Source organism: Parus major, chromosome 4A (genome assembly GCF_001522545.3).
Source record: "Parus major isolate Abel chromosome 4A, Parus_major1.1, whole genome shotgun sequence".
NCBI lineage: Eukaryota > Metazoa > Chordata > Aves > Passeriformes > Paridae > Parus > Parus major.
In genome coordinates, this window is record NC_031772.1 from 9,302,949 (window position 1) to 9,320,219 (window position 17,271).

Consider the following 17,271-nt stretch of genomic DNA (forward strand, 5'->3'; position numbering starts at 1 on the left):
AACTGATGAAAAAGTGAATGGATTCAGAACTTCTGTCTAAAGAAATAAAGTTTTGCATGACAAAATTAACGCACCCCTTTTAATCTTCTATATCCTCAGGTTTTACACAAGTAATGCTCCCACTAAATTCAGTTTTATTTAAAAGTACTCCTATGCCATTCCAAAGCCTTCCTCCACAACAACCATATTTTCTGTGACATTTTCACTGAGAAATAAAATGAATCATCCTAACTGATATTCAAGTGCTTTTTGAACTTTTACTGGTTGGTAACTTTAACTACCACTCATTCCCACAGGAAATTTTATTGGGAAGAAGACAAACATTCTGCCATTACCAAAATTACTAGTAGAAATATAGTTGTACCACAAATTAACTATTAGCAAGATTATAAATTCTAAATTTATTTGGAGTTCAATAATTCAACTGAATGTTCAATGTTTTCTTCAATAGGGCTAGAAGAGTTATTGTACCTTTCCTGGGACTTTTCAAAAGCTGTCTATTAAATACATGTTTATAAGCGAATATCCTCAATTTTTAGAAAAATGCAATAGTTTACAGAGATGACTCAAGCATCTGTGTAAAAACCCCAGTGGTACAACAGTGGTATCTGTTCCAGAGTTCTAGGAACGGTACCTTTATGTATTCAATCCAGTGCTGCAAGAGAACCTGTACTCCACCTCTCACACGACTGAATAACTGATACAGAAGAGACAGGTCTTGAATTCGGTTTTCATCAAGAAGGTGATTTAGACCTGCAAATGTGAGAATTTCAATAGCAATTAAAACCAGAGTAACCCAAACAAAGCACAGCCTATTACTACAGTGAGGCCTCTTCAAAACTAGTATATTTTATCAAGCCATTAGTGGTGGTGTTTTTTTTGTTTTTATTTTATTTTAAAGTACCTAATTTAACAGTGAAACACAAAGTATCTGGCTGAAACCTTAAAAATCTTACTATCGCACATGATTTTATTGCACTTAGGCTACATGTACTTTACGTAACAACCTTATCACAACATCTTTACTTATTTCTGCTTTACTACTCCCTAAAGATTTGAAAAGTTTACACTGTACTGATCCGTAGGAAAACTTCCTTGGCAAGATAGCTCAACTCCAGCTATAAAATAAATTTTACAGATGCTTGAAGGCAAGCAGCTGCAAGAAACATTTTCACCATTCACTTTTTAACTTTCTGGAGAAGGCCTGATGCTCTAGAGCAAGATTCTAAGAAAGTAGATGGGTAAAGATCTATAATCCACACAATGAAGAGTTTGTTACAGATGAGCAGGAAGGTGCTCACATACCTGTTTCATTCAGAATCTGGCTACTAAGGACCTGACTGTTTTATTATTCAGCTCTCGCTGCACACTTCTCTATTTCCAGATTATCTCAGAGATAAACAGAGGGTCACTTGACTCCACAAAGACTATTGTAGAACTGAGACAATGTATTCCATAGCTCAAATTATACTTCATTTTTAAAACAATGCCTTTCATCAGCAGCAAGTACTCAGTAACTCCCCTTTCTGTTACAGCCATAATTCAAAGTGTACTCTTTTTTTTACATCCAAGTCTTCAAAGTGCCACTTAACACACTGAACTTGAGTCTCCTGTTCTAATTTTCTTTTTGCTTTGCTGTGTATCAGAAGACAGCACAGTGTCCCCTTATCTCCAATGAGGAGAATGGTCAGTGCTATTTTGGGAACTGAGTAGCAAAGGGAGTTAAAGAATGACATAGCTTGTCCTCCCCCAGCACCCAAATCCATCGCTTGCTTTCAGCACAGGAACTGAAAGCCCCAAAGCAGTAATTAGAAACATTTCTATAAAGAAGAAAGATTACCTTTCTGAAGAATGGCTGTTAAATGTTCACCTAGAAGCTGCTTTTCTACAGTAGCAATTAGTGGCTTCCTACAGAAGAAATGTTTAGAATTACTTTTCCTTTTCCCATTACTGTCAGTTTTAAATCCTTCTTTTGAGACTATGCAATTACATTATCATTGGGAGTGCTCTAATTATCTGTGGCCAAAGACCTAAAATGATTATACACATATTTATCCTTTTTCTCCCCAGTAAAAAATAATTTTTTTTCTCCTGTTTGCTGACTGATGATTTTAATTCACACAATATACCCTGTTGTACATGACTTGCAGGCAGCTGGACAATGATTCCATCAGTGAAGAAGTTGGGGAGAATTCATCAAATATACCTAATCCTGTCTTGTGGGAGGACATTCATGTCTTGGGAGACAAACCAAGGAGAAATAACAAACCTCAAATCAAGAGGTATTAAAAAAAAGCAGGGAATTGGCTACTAATACTGGCCCGGAAGAAGGAAGCCACTAAACAAGCTAAATGCTTTTAACAGCTGAAAGAGGAAGGAAATCAAAACATGTAACAGTAGCAATAAAACACCTCTCCCTCAGAAAGGTCTTGATATCAGTGACCCACATTTTCTCTCAGATACAACAGCCATAGCTTTATGTTAGAACACCTCCACCTGTCTGTGTTGGAGGAAATCCTGCTTCTAAGTAGAAAAGATTGAAGAATGACATTATTCAGTAATTTCCTAGACTCCATATGAAAATACTTTTTGGAAATATTCAGAGGCTTTAGCTTTAGAATTTTCTATGCTGAGTCTTATCTTTTTCAGGTAGGACAACAGTTGATTAATTACATTTCAGCAGGAAAGAGACATCTGGGCTTGGAGTGGCAGCCTACTTTTCTTCAAGCAAATACTTAACAACATTTATGCCAAAGTAACAGTGACTTAGAAGAGCAGGCTATTAGCTGTGTGAGCCAAGACAGTGCTTCATTATAAACATGAAACTGTGGGAAGTAAAAAGCATTTGATGGTCAGTCAATAACAGAAATAAATTGCATCTACTTAAATGGCCCTCAATAGAAGAGGGGCCAAACAGCTCATACCACCAGGCAAAGAGAGACTGCACTTACTGTGTGCTCTGATCCAAATAAGTGATTATTCTGTCTGCTTCTTCTTCCAAGCGCTTGTTGACATGGTGAAGATATTCTGGAACCTGGAAATGCCAGAGTAGTTTTGTATGTTAGAAAAACAAACAACAAGAAGGGAAGAGAGACAGTACTGGTCTAACAGAAGTAGCAGTTCCAGTTTTAAGCAGAAATCATTAGCACTGTGACTGCAGGCAACCGCACATGCATTTCCTTTTTCAGAATACTATAAAACAAAGGCCACATTACTGCCTTGTACACTGTCTAAGGCAGCAGAGCATTTCTGCTCCCTGACATGTGCTTTGATATTAGGCACAACAAACATTGTTAAACATCCAAAATACCTCTCGTTCCTGCATTAGCCTCTGACCCTCTGCTGCATACAGGCGATTAGTCTCTTCCAAGAATCTGTGTTCGAAAGAGTCCTGATAAATCTGGGGAAACAACATGACAGCAATCCATGGTAAAGCTTACTGAGCACTACGTAAGATTTTGAGCTATTTAGTGGTTTAAAGGTGAAACAAGTTTGCTCACCTGCAAGTCAGAAAGCATGCTTAGAAGGCTTCGCAGTAAACTCCTGTCAATAGCCTCACCATTTCTTTCTCTCTCGATCAGCAGAAGAATGCCATCAATAGTTTTGTTCTGAACCTTCTGATCACTGATTATATGAGTTCTGAACAATTCTAGCCCCATATCCCTAAAAAGAAAGCAAAGACTGCTCAATAAATTGTTTAAGAATAAATCCCAGATATATCTTATTGAAACATGATCTAGATGATCATGTTTCAATAAAAAAAGAGGCCAATACCAACATTCTTCCAATTCCTCATTCCTCTGCCTCCAAATCACTCAAGATGAACAAATACATGAACACTGAAATAAACCATGACACTGCATCAACATGAAACTACATATTTTAAACACCAATGCAGATATTTTTTTCCTAAATAACCAAGTAACTTTTGCAACATCTTTATTTTTCATTTTGACAAAATGTTAGAACACCAGCCTTCATGAGAAAAGAAAAATATCATCCTGGGTTCCAATTCCATGGTTATGGTGTTGGACATTATTCCTTTTTTGTCCATCATTTACTAACCTCTAATTCTTAGGCATGGCTTAGAAGAACTCAGTGATGTGACAGACAAGGATCTCTGCAATGACCACGCCAGTTAAAACCTCCCATGAATTTGAAACTATGGGTATGGTCACTCTTAGGAAAAGTCAGGCCCTCCATCAATCTCTTGTAAAGTAATTCAGATACCAAAGAACAGTAGGGCACATACTAATTATTAATAAAACAAGGAGCAGAAGTTAAAGTCCAAAAAAGTGTATCTTGCTTTTATTTTAAGTAAGTCTTTCCTTCAAAGTACTTACAGAACTTGAAATACTGTGTCTGCTAAGGCAGTTAGTGGGCACCCCAAACCTTTGCACTTCAGTCATTGACCAGACCCCTTCCTTTAACTGTGCAAACTGGAGGCTGATATCTACAGTGAAATTTGAGGTCACAGCTATTCTAGAACAATCCTATAATTTATGGCAAATAAATTAAAGTCTTCCTTTGCAACAAGCATTTGTGCATTCACCATGTAATTTTCAGGTCACTATGAGGTTTATATTAAAAAATCCATCTGAAAATCAGCAAGATATAAACAACAGTTGAAATACACCCCCAAATAATTTTATTTCTGTACCCCCAAAATATGTAATTCTTTGTGCCCTTACCAAATAGATGGCAGCATTGAATTCTGAAGTACGTAAGTTCGATCCAAAAACAGAAAGATACTTCTAATCATAATCTGTCACAAGAAGGGATAAAACAGCCACAATCATTTTACTCTTAAAACTAAAGAGTAACACAAATTATGCTCAACAACAACAAGAAATCCCACCAATCAGTTTCAGGCAGTGCTTTCTTGGACACTGCTGATTTATTCAACATCTTCTGTCAATCCCTGCAAGGTGACCAATGTCACACTTTGCATATTTCTGTATAACAGAACAGCTCCTTTAAAAATAGGTATAAAAGAGAAAGGTTTCCATAAAATTGACCATGAGGAGTTATGGGGGTGTGTGTGTCCAATATCAGACCCATATGCCAAGAAACACACTATAGACAAGCTTCAAGGCTTGATTTCTAACAAACTAGGTACAGCTGTATATCACAAAGCAATTTTATGTAAATTTAAGACATTTCAGAAGTGTGAAAAGGAACAAAGTTAAGCACAAAAGGCTGACAAAGCAACTGATTTTCCTTAACAAGATAAACTTACCATTTGTCTGCAGTGATCTTGCCAACATTTGTCTATTTTCTTTAGAAAAAGGACACTATCCAATGAATCCGTGAAGAAATCATTAAGAAAAGCATGATTAATAGATGGTGTAAGTAATGAAATTAGCCAACTTGATTATTTTTTAAAGACACTTAACAGCACACAAACTCACCTACTATCAGAAAGAACCAGTTAATATTTTGCAACACATTTATTTTTATTTTTTAATGAGGGTCTTTCTGTTAATAATGAGAAATCAAAATTATCTGAACAAATTAAAAAAAAATATCTAAATAGTTTTGAATATTTTGTTTAATCCCCCATCCCTGGGGAATGGAACAAACATACATATCCCCATACCTCAAAAACCAACAATACCCAATACATGTAAGAGCTTACCACTACACTGTAATTTCAGCTCATGTTAAGAGTTAACCTCAGTAAATAAATTCTGTCCCTCAAATTCATCTTTTATTCAGCTTACTGCATAGTTCTGGTACTAATTAATATCCACTTAACAGGATGTCAACCTGGTGCAACTCCAAACTTCTGATAATAAAATATTTTGATCCTCAGAATCTGACATCCTGCCAGACCACCATTACTTTTCCAAAAAAACCCAACAGCTACTTGTTGGAAGAATTTTCACGTTATCCAAGTCTGGCAGGTTCAATATAAAAAAGCCTGACGTGATACAGCCAATAAAGGCTTTTTAAGCCTTGCTGCATATCTAACACAAGCTTCTGTAAGATGTCAAAGTGTTTCACAAATACCAGTGAAACTTTCTCAGAAACTTTTCAATGGTTACAGACATAAAATAGTGTTCTCCTAGGTCCCACAAAGAAATAAAAGCAAAACTAATTACACAAAACCTAAAAATTCAGATTACCATAGACTAATGTCATGAACTAGTCAAAGAAATCCATCACTATATACTTGCAGGTAAAACAATTTTGGCTTGTCAACAGCTAAGAAAAGGATATTCTCTGAATTGGTGAATTTGTGCTTTAATGTGGTCTTCACAGATCTGCCTCAATTGTTTGTACAAATTTGCAGAGATCTTGTAGGAGCAGAGATTTTCAACAGCCTGAAGTAAAGAGAAACAAAAAAAATCTTGGTATATTGTTACATGTGGTTTTCCAAGAAAGGAAGAGGTCCCTTCCCAGACAAGGATTCTGCTTCTCAGGGCTTTTAACACAGGTAACTGCTACATGCGAGACACCAGAGACAGACATGGCACTGCAATGGTCACAGGAGATAAAGGCAGGCTGTGCCCTCAACAGCTCACAGAATATCAATTTAGCTGGAGTGTCCATGTCTCACATGGAACTGCAGGACTGGAATCTCTAAAAACAAGGATGGTACTTTAATATTTTCCAGTAGCTTGCTGGGCTTCATACCTCAAAGCAGTCACTTAAGGTATTAATTTTATTAACTGCTGTGCTCTGCAAGTCACACTGATATTTGTGGAAAAGCACTGCCAGATTAATATCTTTTTTCAGTCCTTTCCTTGATTAAGCTTCCCTCATCCCCAAAAGTACATATATATACATATGTTATCTATCTTATCTATCTAGCCACCAACTCTGTGCCTGAATAAGTTTAATAATAATCCTGAATATTAGTAGCATGACTACATTTACAGTGACAATCCCAGATTTCTAGATCTCATCAAGTATTAGAAGAATTGACACTGTGCTCACAGTAGGAAGTGAAAAGAAGCATAGTGGGGCCATGTCTTGGAGACTGATCAAGGAAACAATTGTTCTTAAGTCCATTAGTGTATCTCAAGACTTATAAAATTCATATTCATTGTCCAGAATTTGAAAGCAACTAAACAACTTTAACTCTTTGCAGGCTGGTGAATGACAGTGATTATTCTGTAAAACACCTGAAGAAGCTAGAGGAGAAGCATATTTGATTTTCAATTAATGCAATACTTTGTACTATTATTTACTTATTGGGAAAGTTGCTAGTAGGACCAACTTCTTGAGAAAAAAAAAAAAAAAAAAGACTGGAAGGCAAAGTTTGTTCCACAGTACCTGCAGGCAACCATGGAAGGACTGCATAACACAGAAGTGCCTAGAGCAGATCGATGCCATTACACTGAAATTCCCCCAGAATATTTCCCAACAGTCCAAATGGAAACAGACAGTGAGCAGTCACCACTAAAAGTACAGTACTCAAATCCAAATAGTTAAACAAGAGTTCTTTGGTTCATCCCACGGTATCAACTGAATGCAAGTGCACTACATCTAATACTGGCTCTGGATGGACTTAAAAAACCCCAACCAAACACAACTCAAACATCCATGAAAACCAAAACCCATAACAAAATCATCCCACACAACAGAAACCGCAAAACCCCCCAAACCTGCATGAGCTTTGTGTCAGAAGTAAACAGGTAGAGCAAGAAAGTGAATGTGCCACTTAACCAAAACAGGTCTGAATGAAGACTAAGAAAAGCCAAAATTATCACCCAAGTATACACATCTTAATATCTGGCAATAGCCACAGGTTTAACTCTCAGCCTCAACACTTAAGAAACACCAAATAAATGGAATAAAGGGATAGGAAAATGTGTTCTATAGCTCACTGCTCAGAGCAGGTTATGGGCATTGCCTAACTCTATTCTATTGTACAACCAGGTTCATGCAGCAAACCAGGATATAACCTGATACTTGATTCAGTAGGACAAAGGGGTGGAAAACAGTGAGCTTGAAGAGCCTGATTAGAACTTCAGCAAGTGCAATTTTCCTAGGTTTCTTAATTTCTTCCACTTTGGAGAAGCCAACTGAGAGCTGAGAAGGTGAAGGATGGAACTTTCCTGTAACCTGCAGAACCACCATTACTTTGGCTTCAACCCACCAAATCAGGACACCAGCAGCCTCTTTCCTGGACTTCTGGTCACCTCATCCCAACACTGTTACAACTGCTGCCTATCAAACAAGTACTCTTTAACCATGCTGCTCTAAATCCTTACAAGAATCAGGTACTGCACTGTAGATGGACAAATGCATAAAAATAACTTTTAGTGAAATAAACAGGTATTAATATACACTGCTTTTATGGCATATATAAAGCTGAGCTTTTACATTTGTCTATCAGAAATTCCAAAGTGTTAAACATGTCTGCTAGAATTGAGTGTTTGAATATAAAGTACGAAACTTCTGCATCTTTGTTGATGACATGCACAGAAATGATTTAATTTTAAAGAGATTAACCACCTACTGCAATATTATGCTTTGCTTAATTACTATTGCTAGACAATGCTGATCATATCTAAAACATATCGACATTGATATATGTAAAAACTTTAGGCCTCTAGTTCACAAAATTATCTTGTTCTGAATTAGTGGAAAAAAGGTTTCCGATCAGGGAATCTGTGCCCTAATGATGGTCAGAAAATATGAAGAAAAACCCTGTTTCCTTTGAGTAACATATATGCAGTTGGACGTGGCTTTCTGTTTGTTGTTTTTTTTGGTTTTTTTTCATTTTAACTGCAGCATCCACACCTGGGTTTGTGTAGTAAGGAAAAAGAACTGAACACAACTCTGATGAGAGAAAAACAGAACTTTCTTGAAGTACTTAACTCTAATTGATTTTTAAAAATAGCTATGTATCAGGTACCAAAGATCTAGATCTCTTCTTTCAGGTACTAATATAAGGAAAATTATTCTATGAAAGAAGCAATCAATTCTGTAGCACTGCAGCTACTCAAGTATAGGAATAATTTTGTTTGACGAGGAGGAACAAAGCAAGTATGAAATTTGGGTCCTGCAAAGAAATAAAGCTTCAAAATGTTTGCCCAGTGGGACTTTTCCAGCACAGACAAGAGTTAAACCAAACACAAGAAGTTTAACTCCATAAAAAAAATAATGATCTTCTTTTGAGGTGCGCAGCAGAACTTTTGTAGACTCTTTTGTAATTCCCCTCTATGTTGAATAATGGTGTCTGCCAAGGCATATTTGGGATCAGATCCTTTTACCCAGCAGCTGTTCAGAAATGACATTAGTTTAGTTAGCATCTAAAAACACTAGTGATTCCTATTACTATTTTTAAATCAAGATATTTATTTTTAGATTTATATTAAAAAAAATCATGTTTCATTGCACTCTATTTCACTGAGAGGTATCTAAGTAATAACAATGTTGAATCATTGAGATTTAAAATAAAAAAAGCTTATTTTTTGTTTTCTGATCACAAGCAACATTAAATTAAGCTTGTGGTAAGACTGAGCAGAAATTTAAGCAACAATGTTAAGCAGAAGCAAATACTTCTATTGAACTCTGTATTTTTTAACAATTTTGGATAGCCTTCAAGCACTTAACTAATAGTTATTTGCACTGTTATTCAGTTTAGAGTAATTTACAATACTACCAAGTACAATTGGTTGTAATTTGCTATCATTTCCACCAAGTTTTGCAAAAATAACAATACTATCTATTATTCTGACAAACTGTTAAACAAACAGTATTTTTAGTTAATTAATAGAACATTACAAAATACTAGTGATCTTAAGAATCCTGTGGACGGAGGAACAGCAATTAATTCATCCTTAAATTTGTCCCCAAGCCTTGCACAAACAGGATTTTTTTCCCCCATATACAAATGCAGCCTTTGTTGAAAACTGTAGGGCAGGGAAAGAAGAGACACTAAAAAGAGATGGTGAGAGGGCTATATACATACACAGAAGAACAAATTAAACAACTAACCAGGTAACAAAGGCTTTAAAAGTAGAGCAAGAAGTTCCAGTGTTTCTTAATACTCAGCTAAAGCAGCACCGTTGCTACGCTGCTAAAACTGCAAGTGACGTTAGCAGGGAAAAGGTAAGCAGGGGGAAATCTCCCCAACACATTCAGCTGAAAAAGCAGAAGTGGGGCTTACAAAAAAGCATTAGGAAATGCAGTTCAATCTGATCACTTCCTAAAGTATTTAAGAAAACACAATCAGAACTGTTATTGGCAATAAAGTTTGATTCTAGTTGTTAGAATAGAAAGAATACTGCAATACCCACAAAATTACAATCAAACCAAAATAACACAATGAAGGAAAAATGTTCTATTTACCTACTAGAAGTCAATAGAAAGTTTTGGTTTTCAGGTGATTTGTGATACTTGATCATGAACCGTTACTTTCTTCAGAAAATAAATTATATTTTAATATAAATTATCTTATTCTTAAACAACAATATTTTATAAATTTCTCCTTTAGCAGATAAGCACCACAACTTCCTAAAGCCAAAAGCAAATATAGCTCTTTGCCTTAGTTAATTCTTGTCAACTGCTGCAAGGGAAACCATACCTTGGATTTTGTTGTGTCAAGTTAAAAAAAACCTGAACACGAGTTCGATGCTAGGTCTTGTGAAATTTTTACTCATGATTTTAAAATGAAGAAACCATTAGGTGACAAGTTTTTCAATGAAAAAAGCAGCTATCAAGCATAATGCCACATTCTTGCCACCACATGAAATCTTTTAAGCAAAGAAATCTGAGATTAAAACAAAAAAGCCCTAACCTATTGCTTTTACTTAATGCACTTACCTGATAGAGCTCTTCTAAATTGTACTTAATTGAAGTACTGTTCTGGATAGCTTCTACAGCTTCTTTCAGTTTTTGCCAGGTTTCATCTGTGTAGTTTTCAGGCAATTTGGGTTTATCTTTAAAAGAAATTATATGAAGTTTAAGTATGTATTTAGATAAGGCAGAACTTTTTACAGAAATGAAAAGGATGTAGCTTTGAGGGGAAAGAGGTACGGGCTGATGGCCCAACTTTTAATTTATACTTGCCTGAAAAGAAAGCATTTGCATAAAAGCAGTGTTTTATTCACGTTTGAAAGAGTAACATATTGAAGAAATTCAGCATTGCTCTTCACATACACACCACAGCATTTGTAGCCCAAACAGTGCCTGTGGTTTACAAATACCACAATCCTGTGCTTAAGCAGCTCAAGAAGGGCTAAAACCATCAAGAATGATCTATACCTTCATTATACTCTCATCACCAGGCCAGAAGAGACAAAAAAAAGGAACATAAAAGGTGAAAATGACGCATTAAAATATACACGGTGGTGTGTATCTTAGTTTTTAATTTACTGCTCATTAATTCTACTGTGTATTAACAGTTGTAAAGAACTCCTCAAAAAATGCTCATGGAAACACTGTAATTATTGTACAGGCCTTATGGTCCCTGAGGAAAACTTGTCAATTTTAAAGGCATCCATTTATGTCTCTTTTGGGTTTGGCCAGTGGATATTTTTTAGAGTTAAGCCTCTTTTAATGTTTGAACAGCTCCAGATCTGACATTCTCCATTTTTTTTGTCTCTTTTCTAGAGATGCCCCTGCTTTGCAGCACCTTCAGCAAGACTAAAGCATTTACAACATACTAAGATATTCTCCACGTCACATCTTCAGAATATAAGAACTATTTTGAAATTTTATATTCTTGTTACTATCTAAAATGACTATTTTTGTTCTAATAAGCACATTCCCAAATGGAGAAGATAGAGGAAGAAAATCTGAGGAGGAAGATGACACCTGCACATTCGTGCTACCAACAGGTGAAACTGGTCCAGAGATTATACTCTATTAAAATTGACTTTTACACACCTAAAAGTAAAAAACAAACTTTAAAGTGTTATGATTTCCTAACAAGTAACTAACAGAGAGAAGTAATTATTTTGCTCTTCCAAGCACTTCCCTACAATATTGACAATAACCCAAAACTGGCTTCATCATCTGTATCTAGAGACAATTGACTATGGACTTGCCTATTTTCGCAAGCAACTCCTGAGTATGCTGCTCAGCAGTCAACACCAAGGTTATGGATTTCAGGAAGTTATTTAAGTTGTAAAGGATGTTACTGCTATCACACTAAGATAAAGACAAAAATCTTAAGATTATTATTCAGTTTAGTATCTGAGAGTAAATAAAAAGCAAGGCTGTCAGAATGCCAAGACATCCTTTTTAAGCAAGTGGCTCAAATACCAATTCATAAGCAATGATGATCACAGCACCATGTAATCCATGACATTTAACAGGTATTTTAAACGTGAGATGTTAACTTCCCTTAAAGACAACAGTGCACAAGCAACTGAAGAGCAGCCTATAACGCATCATAGGTTTGTATTTTAAAATGATCAGTCAAATTAAATTATGATGCTGTGATAGGTGGAGAACATTTTTGAGAATTGGATCCTTAAAGCAAAGTGTTACAGTATGATCATGAATTCCTGCAAAACATTACAGTGGGTCAAATAACCCTAATCCTTACCTAATGCAATATGTCCACATAACATTTGTGTCAATTGTGTATTTAGAAATTTTAATTTTGGCAATATCTTTTACCCCCTCCACAAACCTAAACACACCAGGAGAAAGAAACAACCCAAGAAAGCAAGGTAGTGGACTGTTTTGGAAGACAACAAGAGGCAGGAAATAAAAAAAGCCTGTGATAGCCTCATTTTTGTAGGGAAAAAATGGCAGCATTTTAGCTAAGCTTTCTGCCTACCTATTTGTGTTTTTGTTTCTTAGAAAAAGAAGCAGCATCACATCAGAAAAGTTTAATTTCTCTACTCCACCTTGCTCTCCAGTAACACTACTCAAAAATCTCAAACACTTGTCTGGAGAAAATTTATAAAGTAACATAAACTTGTAAAATAAGAGTAAGCTAAGACAGATAAAAGATACTACAATTAAAAATTACAGTGAAGACATGACAAAGAAAAAACACTGCAAAAATCTGAACTACCTACTTTAAAGACAAGTGGGGAAACCAGAAAGGAAATCCACCATAATAGCCCGATAATCACCTTAGTTTCAACATTTAAAACTAAGCACAGGCAGATTATCCTATAAACAGAAAACACAGATAGAGGCAAGACATGCAGATTCAAGGCCAATTTAAAAAAAAAACCACAGTCTATGCAAAGACTTATCCAATACCAGGCTAAAATATAGACTAAGCCCTGAATCAGAATTACTAGAAAAGAGGTATCAAATGTTAGAAGTTTAAACAAAGGTGATTTACACACTTAGGTAGTAAGAACTTACACCTAACATACAAATTAAGGCCTTGCCAAGAGATAGAGCAAAGGGAGTCTGAAAAGTAATTCCAAGCAGCAAAGTGTAGCTCAGGATGTGTACATGACCAGGCAAGCACACATCAGAAATCATTATTCCCCTTTACATAAGTATAGAAATGTTCACCACAGAAAAGCAATTCCCGCAAAACCTGGAGCTATTTGAAAGGAACCGGTTTCCAGACTGAAAACAAAACACAAACTTGAATATCAGCTCCCCATATGTTGTGACAAATTATGGCCTGTTACCTTTAAAGTTCTTGATCACTAATTTCTTAGCAGAGCCAGGTTTACTGTTGGCGAAACTGGAAACAGTAGAGGAGGCAGCTTTGGTCAGGCCATTTGCATGATGCCCCACAGCCACTGACGAAATTAAAAGGCTTTTATTTTTAAGCTGTTGCTGGTGCTGCTGCTGAGAAGAGGCAGCAGGAGAGGAGGAGGAAGAAGACTCTTCAGCCATCTTCACATCGAGTCCAATAAAATCCACGGAGTCCTCAAAGCGCAGCTTCTTCTGGAGGTGATGGTTGGAGGAAGCAACCCCTGAGGAGGAGCACGAGGAAGTGGTGATGACAGAGGAAGATGATGAGGAGGTGTTTTTGGAAGGAGAAGAGGTGCAGGAGGAAATGGAATCAAATTCTTCTTTTTCGGAATTACTATTGCTGCTATTATTTAGCTTTCTCTTCTTGCAGGAGGAGCTGCTGCTAGTGTTACCATCAGTGGCAGGTCTGACCTCCTGGGCTGCAGCTGGGGGGTTGGGGGAAGAGAAACCTGTGGGAAACATGAACACACAGAAGTGAACAGGCTGAGGGGCATCAAATCCTTGTGGTGTGACAAAGAGAGGGGGAGAGTTTTAGAGTCAGTCTCTCTCTCGGGGAGGGTGGTCTTTCAACTCCTCCTTCTCATCAGTGGAGTCCTTCCGTACTCCTTCTCCTTCGCGTTCTTCTTTATCGGAGGAATCACTTATCTCCTCTTGCCCTTTTCTTTATTACTTTGGTTCTTCTCGTAGTTTGTCTCTGTCTTTCTGCTTTTACTCCTTTCCCAGCGGAGCGTTTCCGTTCCTGCCTCTCGCCGCCCACCAGATCCTTTCAATCCTCCTCTCCAGCAGCAGAATTCCCCACGGCTGCCCGCTCCCCCGGCTTCTCCTTGCGCTCCCCTCCTGCTCCGGCCGCCTCGTCTCCGCCGAGCAGCAGCGGGGAGGGCTGAGCGCGGCTCTCTGTCGCCTCGGCTCCAGGCCCTCGCCCCACACGCCTCCCGCTCTGCCCCGCGGCCGCTCCGCTCGGGCCCCGCTCCCCCCTCTCCGCTTGCGCCCGCGCTCCCTGAGGGGGGACGGCCCGGCCGGGTTGTTATTGTCACTGCACGGCAGAGGGAGCGCAAAGATGGCGGCGCATCCGCCCGCCGTGCATGACGGGGCGCGGCGCACGGAAGCGCGGCCGGGAAGCGGTGGGACCGCCCCGGGATCCTCCCCGGGACCCGCCCCCGGCCCCACCGGAACTGATCGGGGCTAGGTGCCCCCCGCGCCGGCCTGGGGCCGCCCCCTGGGGCGGGAGTGCCGGGCCCGGATACCGGGGTCTCGCCCTGTTTGGCCCGGCCGCGCCTCAGGTTCGCCGCAGGCTCCGGCCGCGGTCAGTGCGGTGCACGGCGGGGTTCGCGGGAGCTCGGGCCCCCGAGCCTGCGGCCTAGGCCGACGCCTGTTGGCTTGGAAATTGTTTTTCTTGCACTTACTTATAAACAATCATTTAGCGTCAGCTTTTTGGTATGATTTTAATACGTACGGACTTGCACTAGGCTACAGTCTATGGTTTGCTTTTTTTAAATTTGTTTGGTAACTTTTGGAAGCAAGAAGTTGTAGGCCATTAGAGTCTCTTTTTTGACGTTGGTGGACCTGTTACCAAAGGGACTGTAAACTCCCCAGGAACGTTGTTAGGATTCAAACACTGCTGAGAAATGGCTGTGGAAAAAGTAACAAACTAAGTGATGAGGTTTTGTTCCAGGAGATTCTCCACGGACTTCAGCTGAGAGCACACACCTGCCTGCCTGACAGCAGAGCTCCTCAGGGGAAGTCTAGTGCCACTTGTATGTTGGATAGGAAGAGATAGGCTAGCTTGTCTTGACAGAAACTGGTACACAGGGATAGGAATGTAATGATACTGAAGCTCTTATGGAGAATATTTTATGACTGAGTCACTGTCAGACAACTCCTGAGGCCTGGAAGGTCATGCTTGTGATATGTAGAAATGTACTTTTTCCAGCTTAAAAAAAACCAAACAAACCAAAACAGAAAAACAAAGCTTCAGTCTGGTTCTAACTGGCTTTAGAAGGTTGTATGGTTCCTAAGGCTACTAAATTACATTCCAAGTCAGATGTAACAGAACTAAACAGGTTTGCTAAGTAAATAAAACTTATGTGAGTATGCTGTAAAGTTTTCCTCTGTTCCCCAGTAACTGTCATGTTCACTTAAGCCAAATTAAATAAGAGGTGTAGAGATGTAAGAGATGCCAAATTTCTACACATTCTTGGTTCATTGGAAAGATTGTGTTTACAATTGGATTACAAAAAAGACATGAATAAGAGTCCCTTTTCCTGAAGTTGCCATCTGTGCAGTCATTCAGGGGTGGAACGGTCAATGACTTTGTCCCATCAATTAGAATATTGAGCTTTTGGATAGGAGAGGACAGGTGAGGCAAGGTGAAGTTCTGGGGATCCAGGAGGAAGCCAGGTGTGATGGATTTTCCCCTTTTTCTACTGAAACTTTAGGGGGATGAAATCCTAAGTCCTTTCTGTTTAGCATTTGATCCTGAGGAGTAGTTTCTGTCCGGGCAGTTGCTGGATATTCCCCTTGCTTTGTCAGTCTTATCCAGGTAGCATGCTTTTAAAATTTTGGTACTTAAAAGTGGCCCTGTAGCCAGAAAAAATGTCTCCATCTTTTTGGTGTTGAGGCTGAACAGTAACACTGAGAGCTGGATTAACAAAGTCCAGCCTAAGTCCTTGGAGCCTTCTTCAAAAATCCTCTGTATAGGCATGTTTAGATTGGCTGAGCAGTTACCTGGCCCTGAAGTCTGCAGCTACCCCAGCAAAAAGTATTTGGAAGAGAAGATGGAGAAGTTAAGACCAGACTCAAGTTTAGTTCAGCCTTGAAGGGAACCAGTGGTCCAACTGTTTTAAGGTAGTAGATGTATAGAAGTAAGACCTTTCTCTTGACAAAGGCATTTTTGAAAATCTGGGTCTAATCTTGCTGTATAGGCAGGCATGAAACCAGTGGCTCAGGTGACTTCAGTGAGATGTACAGTTTTTCTCAAGAAGGGTAGAAGTTTACCTTGTGTTTCTATAATTTGAAGTACAATATGATGAATTTTTTATTACAGTTTAAAAAAATGTGGTTGTTTGCATGGTGAAGTATTATTTGATGAAAGTTTTTCTGAGGATCACCAGAACGTATGGAACAGTTTGTCAGTGTGATAAACTCCCATTCTCATTTTCTAATCCTGGGCATGAGCAGTGTCACAGGTTTTCTGTTAAAATTGAATTCTTCATTATAACTGAGTATTTTTAGTGATGCTACAAAGTTAGTGAAGGTAGCATTCATGACTGAAATGCTTGACTATTTATGTAATGCCATAGTTAATTCCTATCCTTTTAAAAAGTTATTAGTATATTTGTTCCGGATGCTGTCCTGTACTATTTGAATGATACCATGTATAAGGCTTGATTTTACTTTAGCTGATGAAACTTTTAAGTATTAGGTTTAAATTGCTTGTTATAGTATCAAAGGCGATTGAATTGTTTTGTATGGAAGAAAGAACTTTGTTATTAGCATAATGGTAACGTGGTCTTTTATGTCCTCTGCTTCCTCCCCTTTATGCCATTTCTGTGACTCTAAAAAGGAACTGGGTGATCACTTGCATGTTTGTTTATATATAGCAGCCACCAGCTTAAAGAACAAACACAGGTGTGC

The 17,271-nt window shown here is 38.3% G+C and overlaps 1 protein-coding gene and 1 long non-coding RNA gene across 2 annotated transcripts in view; one reads left to right on the forward strand and one right to left on the reverse strand.

The window, feature by feature from the left end:
* The window catches only part of CUL4B (cullin 4B), a 24,655-nt gene extending 10,441 nt beyond the window's left edge, over nucleotides 1–14,214 (reverse strand). Inside the window, exons 1-10 of the mRNA XM_015626216.2 lie at nucleotides 13,569–14,214; nucleotides 10,783–10,898; nucleotides 6,223–6,326; nucleotides 5,240–5,309; nucleotides 4,692–4,765; nucleotides 3,501–3,663; nucleotides 3,311–3,400; nucleotides 2,952–3,034; nucleotides 1,841–1,908; nucleotides 635–753 (exon numbers count right to left, since the gene is read on the reverse strand). Of these exons, the coding sequence (XP_015481702.1) occupies nucleotides 635–753; nucleotides 1,841–1,908; nucleotides 2,952–3,034; nucleotides 3,311–3,400; nucleotides 3,501–3,663; nucleotides 4,692–4,765; nucleotides 5,240–5,309; nucleotides 6,223–6,326; nucleotides 10,783–10,898; nucleotides 13,569–14,100 (1,419 nt within the window). The 5' untranslated portion in view covers nucleotides 14,101–14,214. The remainder of the gene's footprint in view (nucleotides 1–634; nucleotides 754–1,840; nucleotides 1,909–2,951; nucleotides 3,035–3,310; nucleotides 3,401–3,500; nucleotides 3,664–4,691; nucleotides 4,766–5,239; nucleotides 5,310–6,222; nucleotides 6,327–10,782; nucleotides 10,899–13,568) is intronic.
* LOC117244344 lies at nucleotides 7,611–11,699 on the forward strand. Its single transcript, XR_004497245.1, has 2 exons — nucleotides 7,611–8,231; nucleotides 11,572–11,699. It is a non-coding gene; the product is annotated as an uncharacterized LOC117244344 (long non-coding RNA).
* Nucleotides 14,215–17,271: the final 3,057 nt, after the last annotated feature.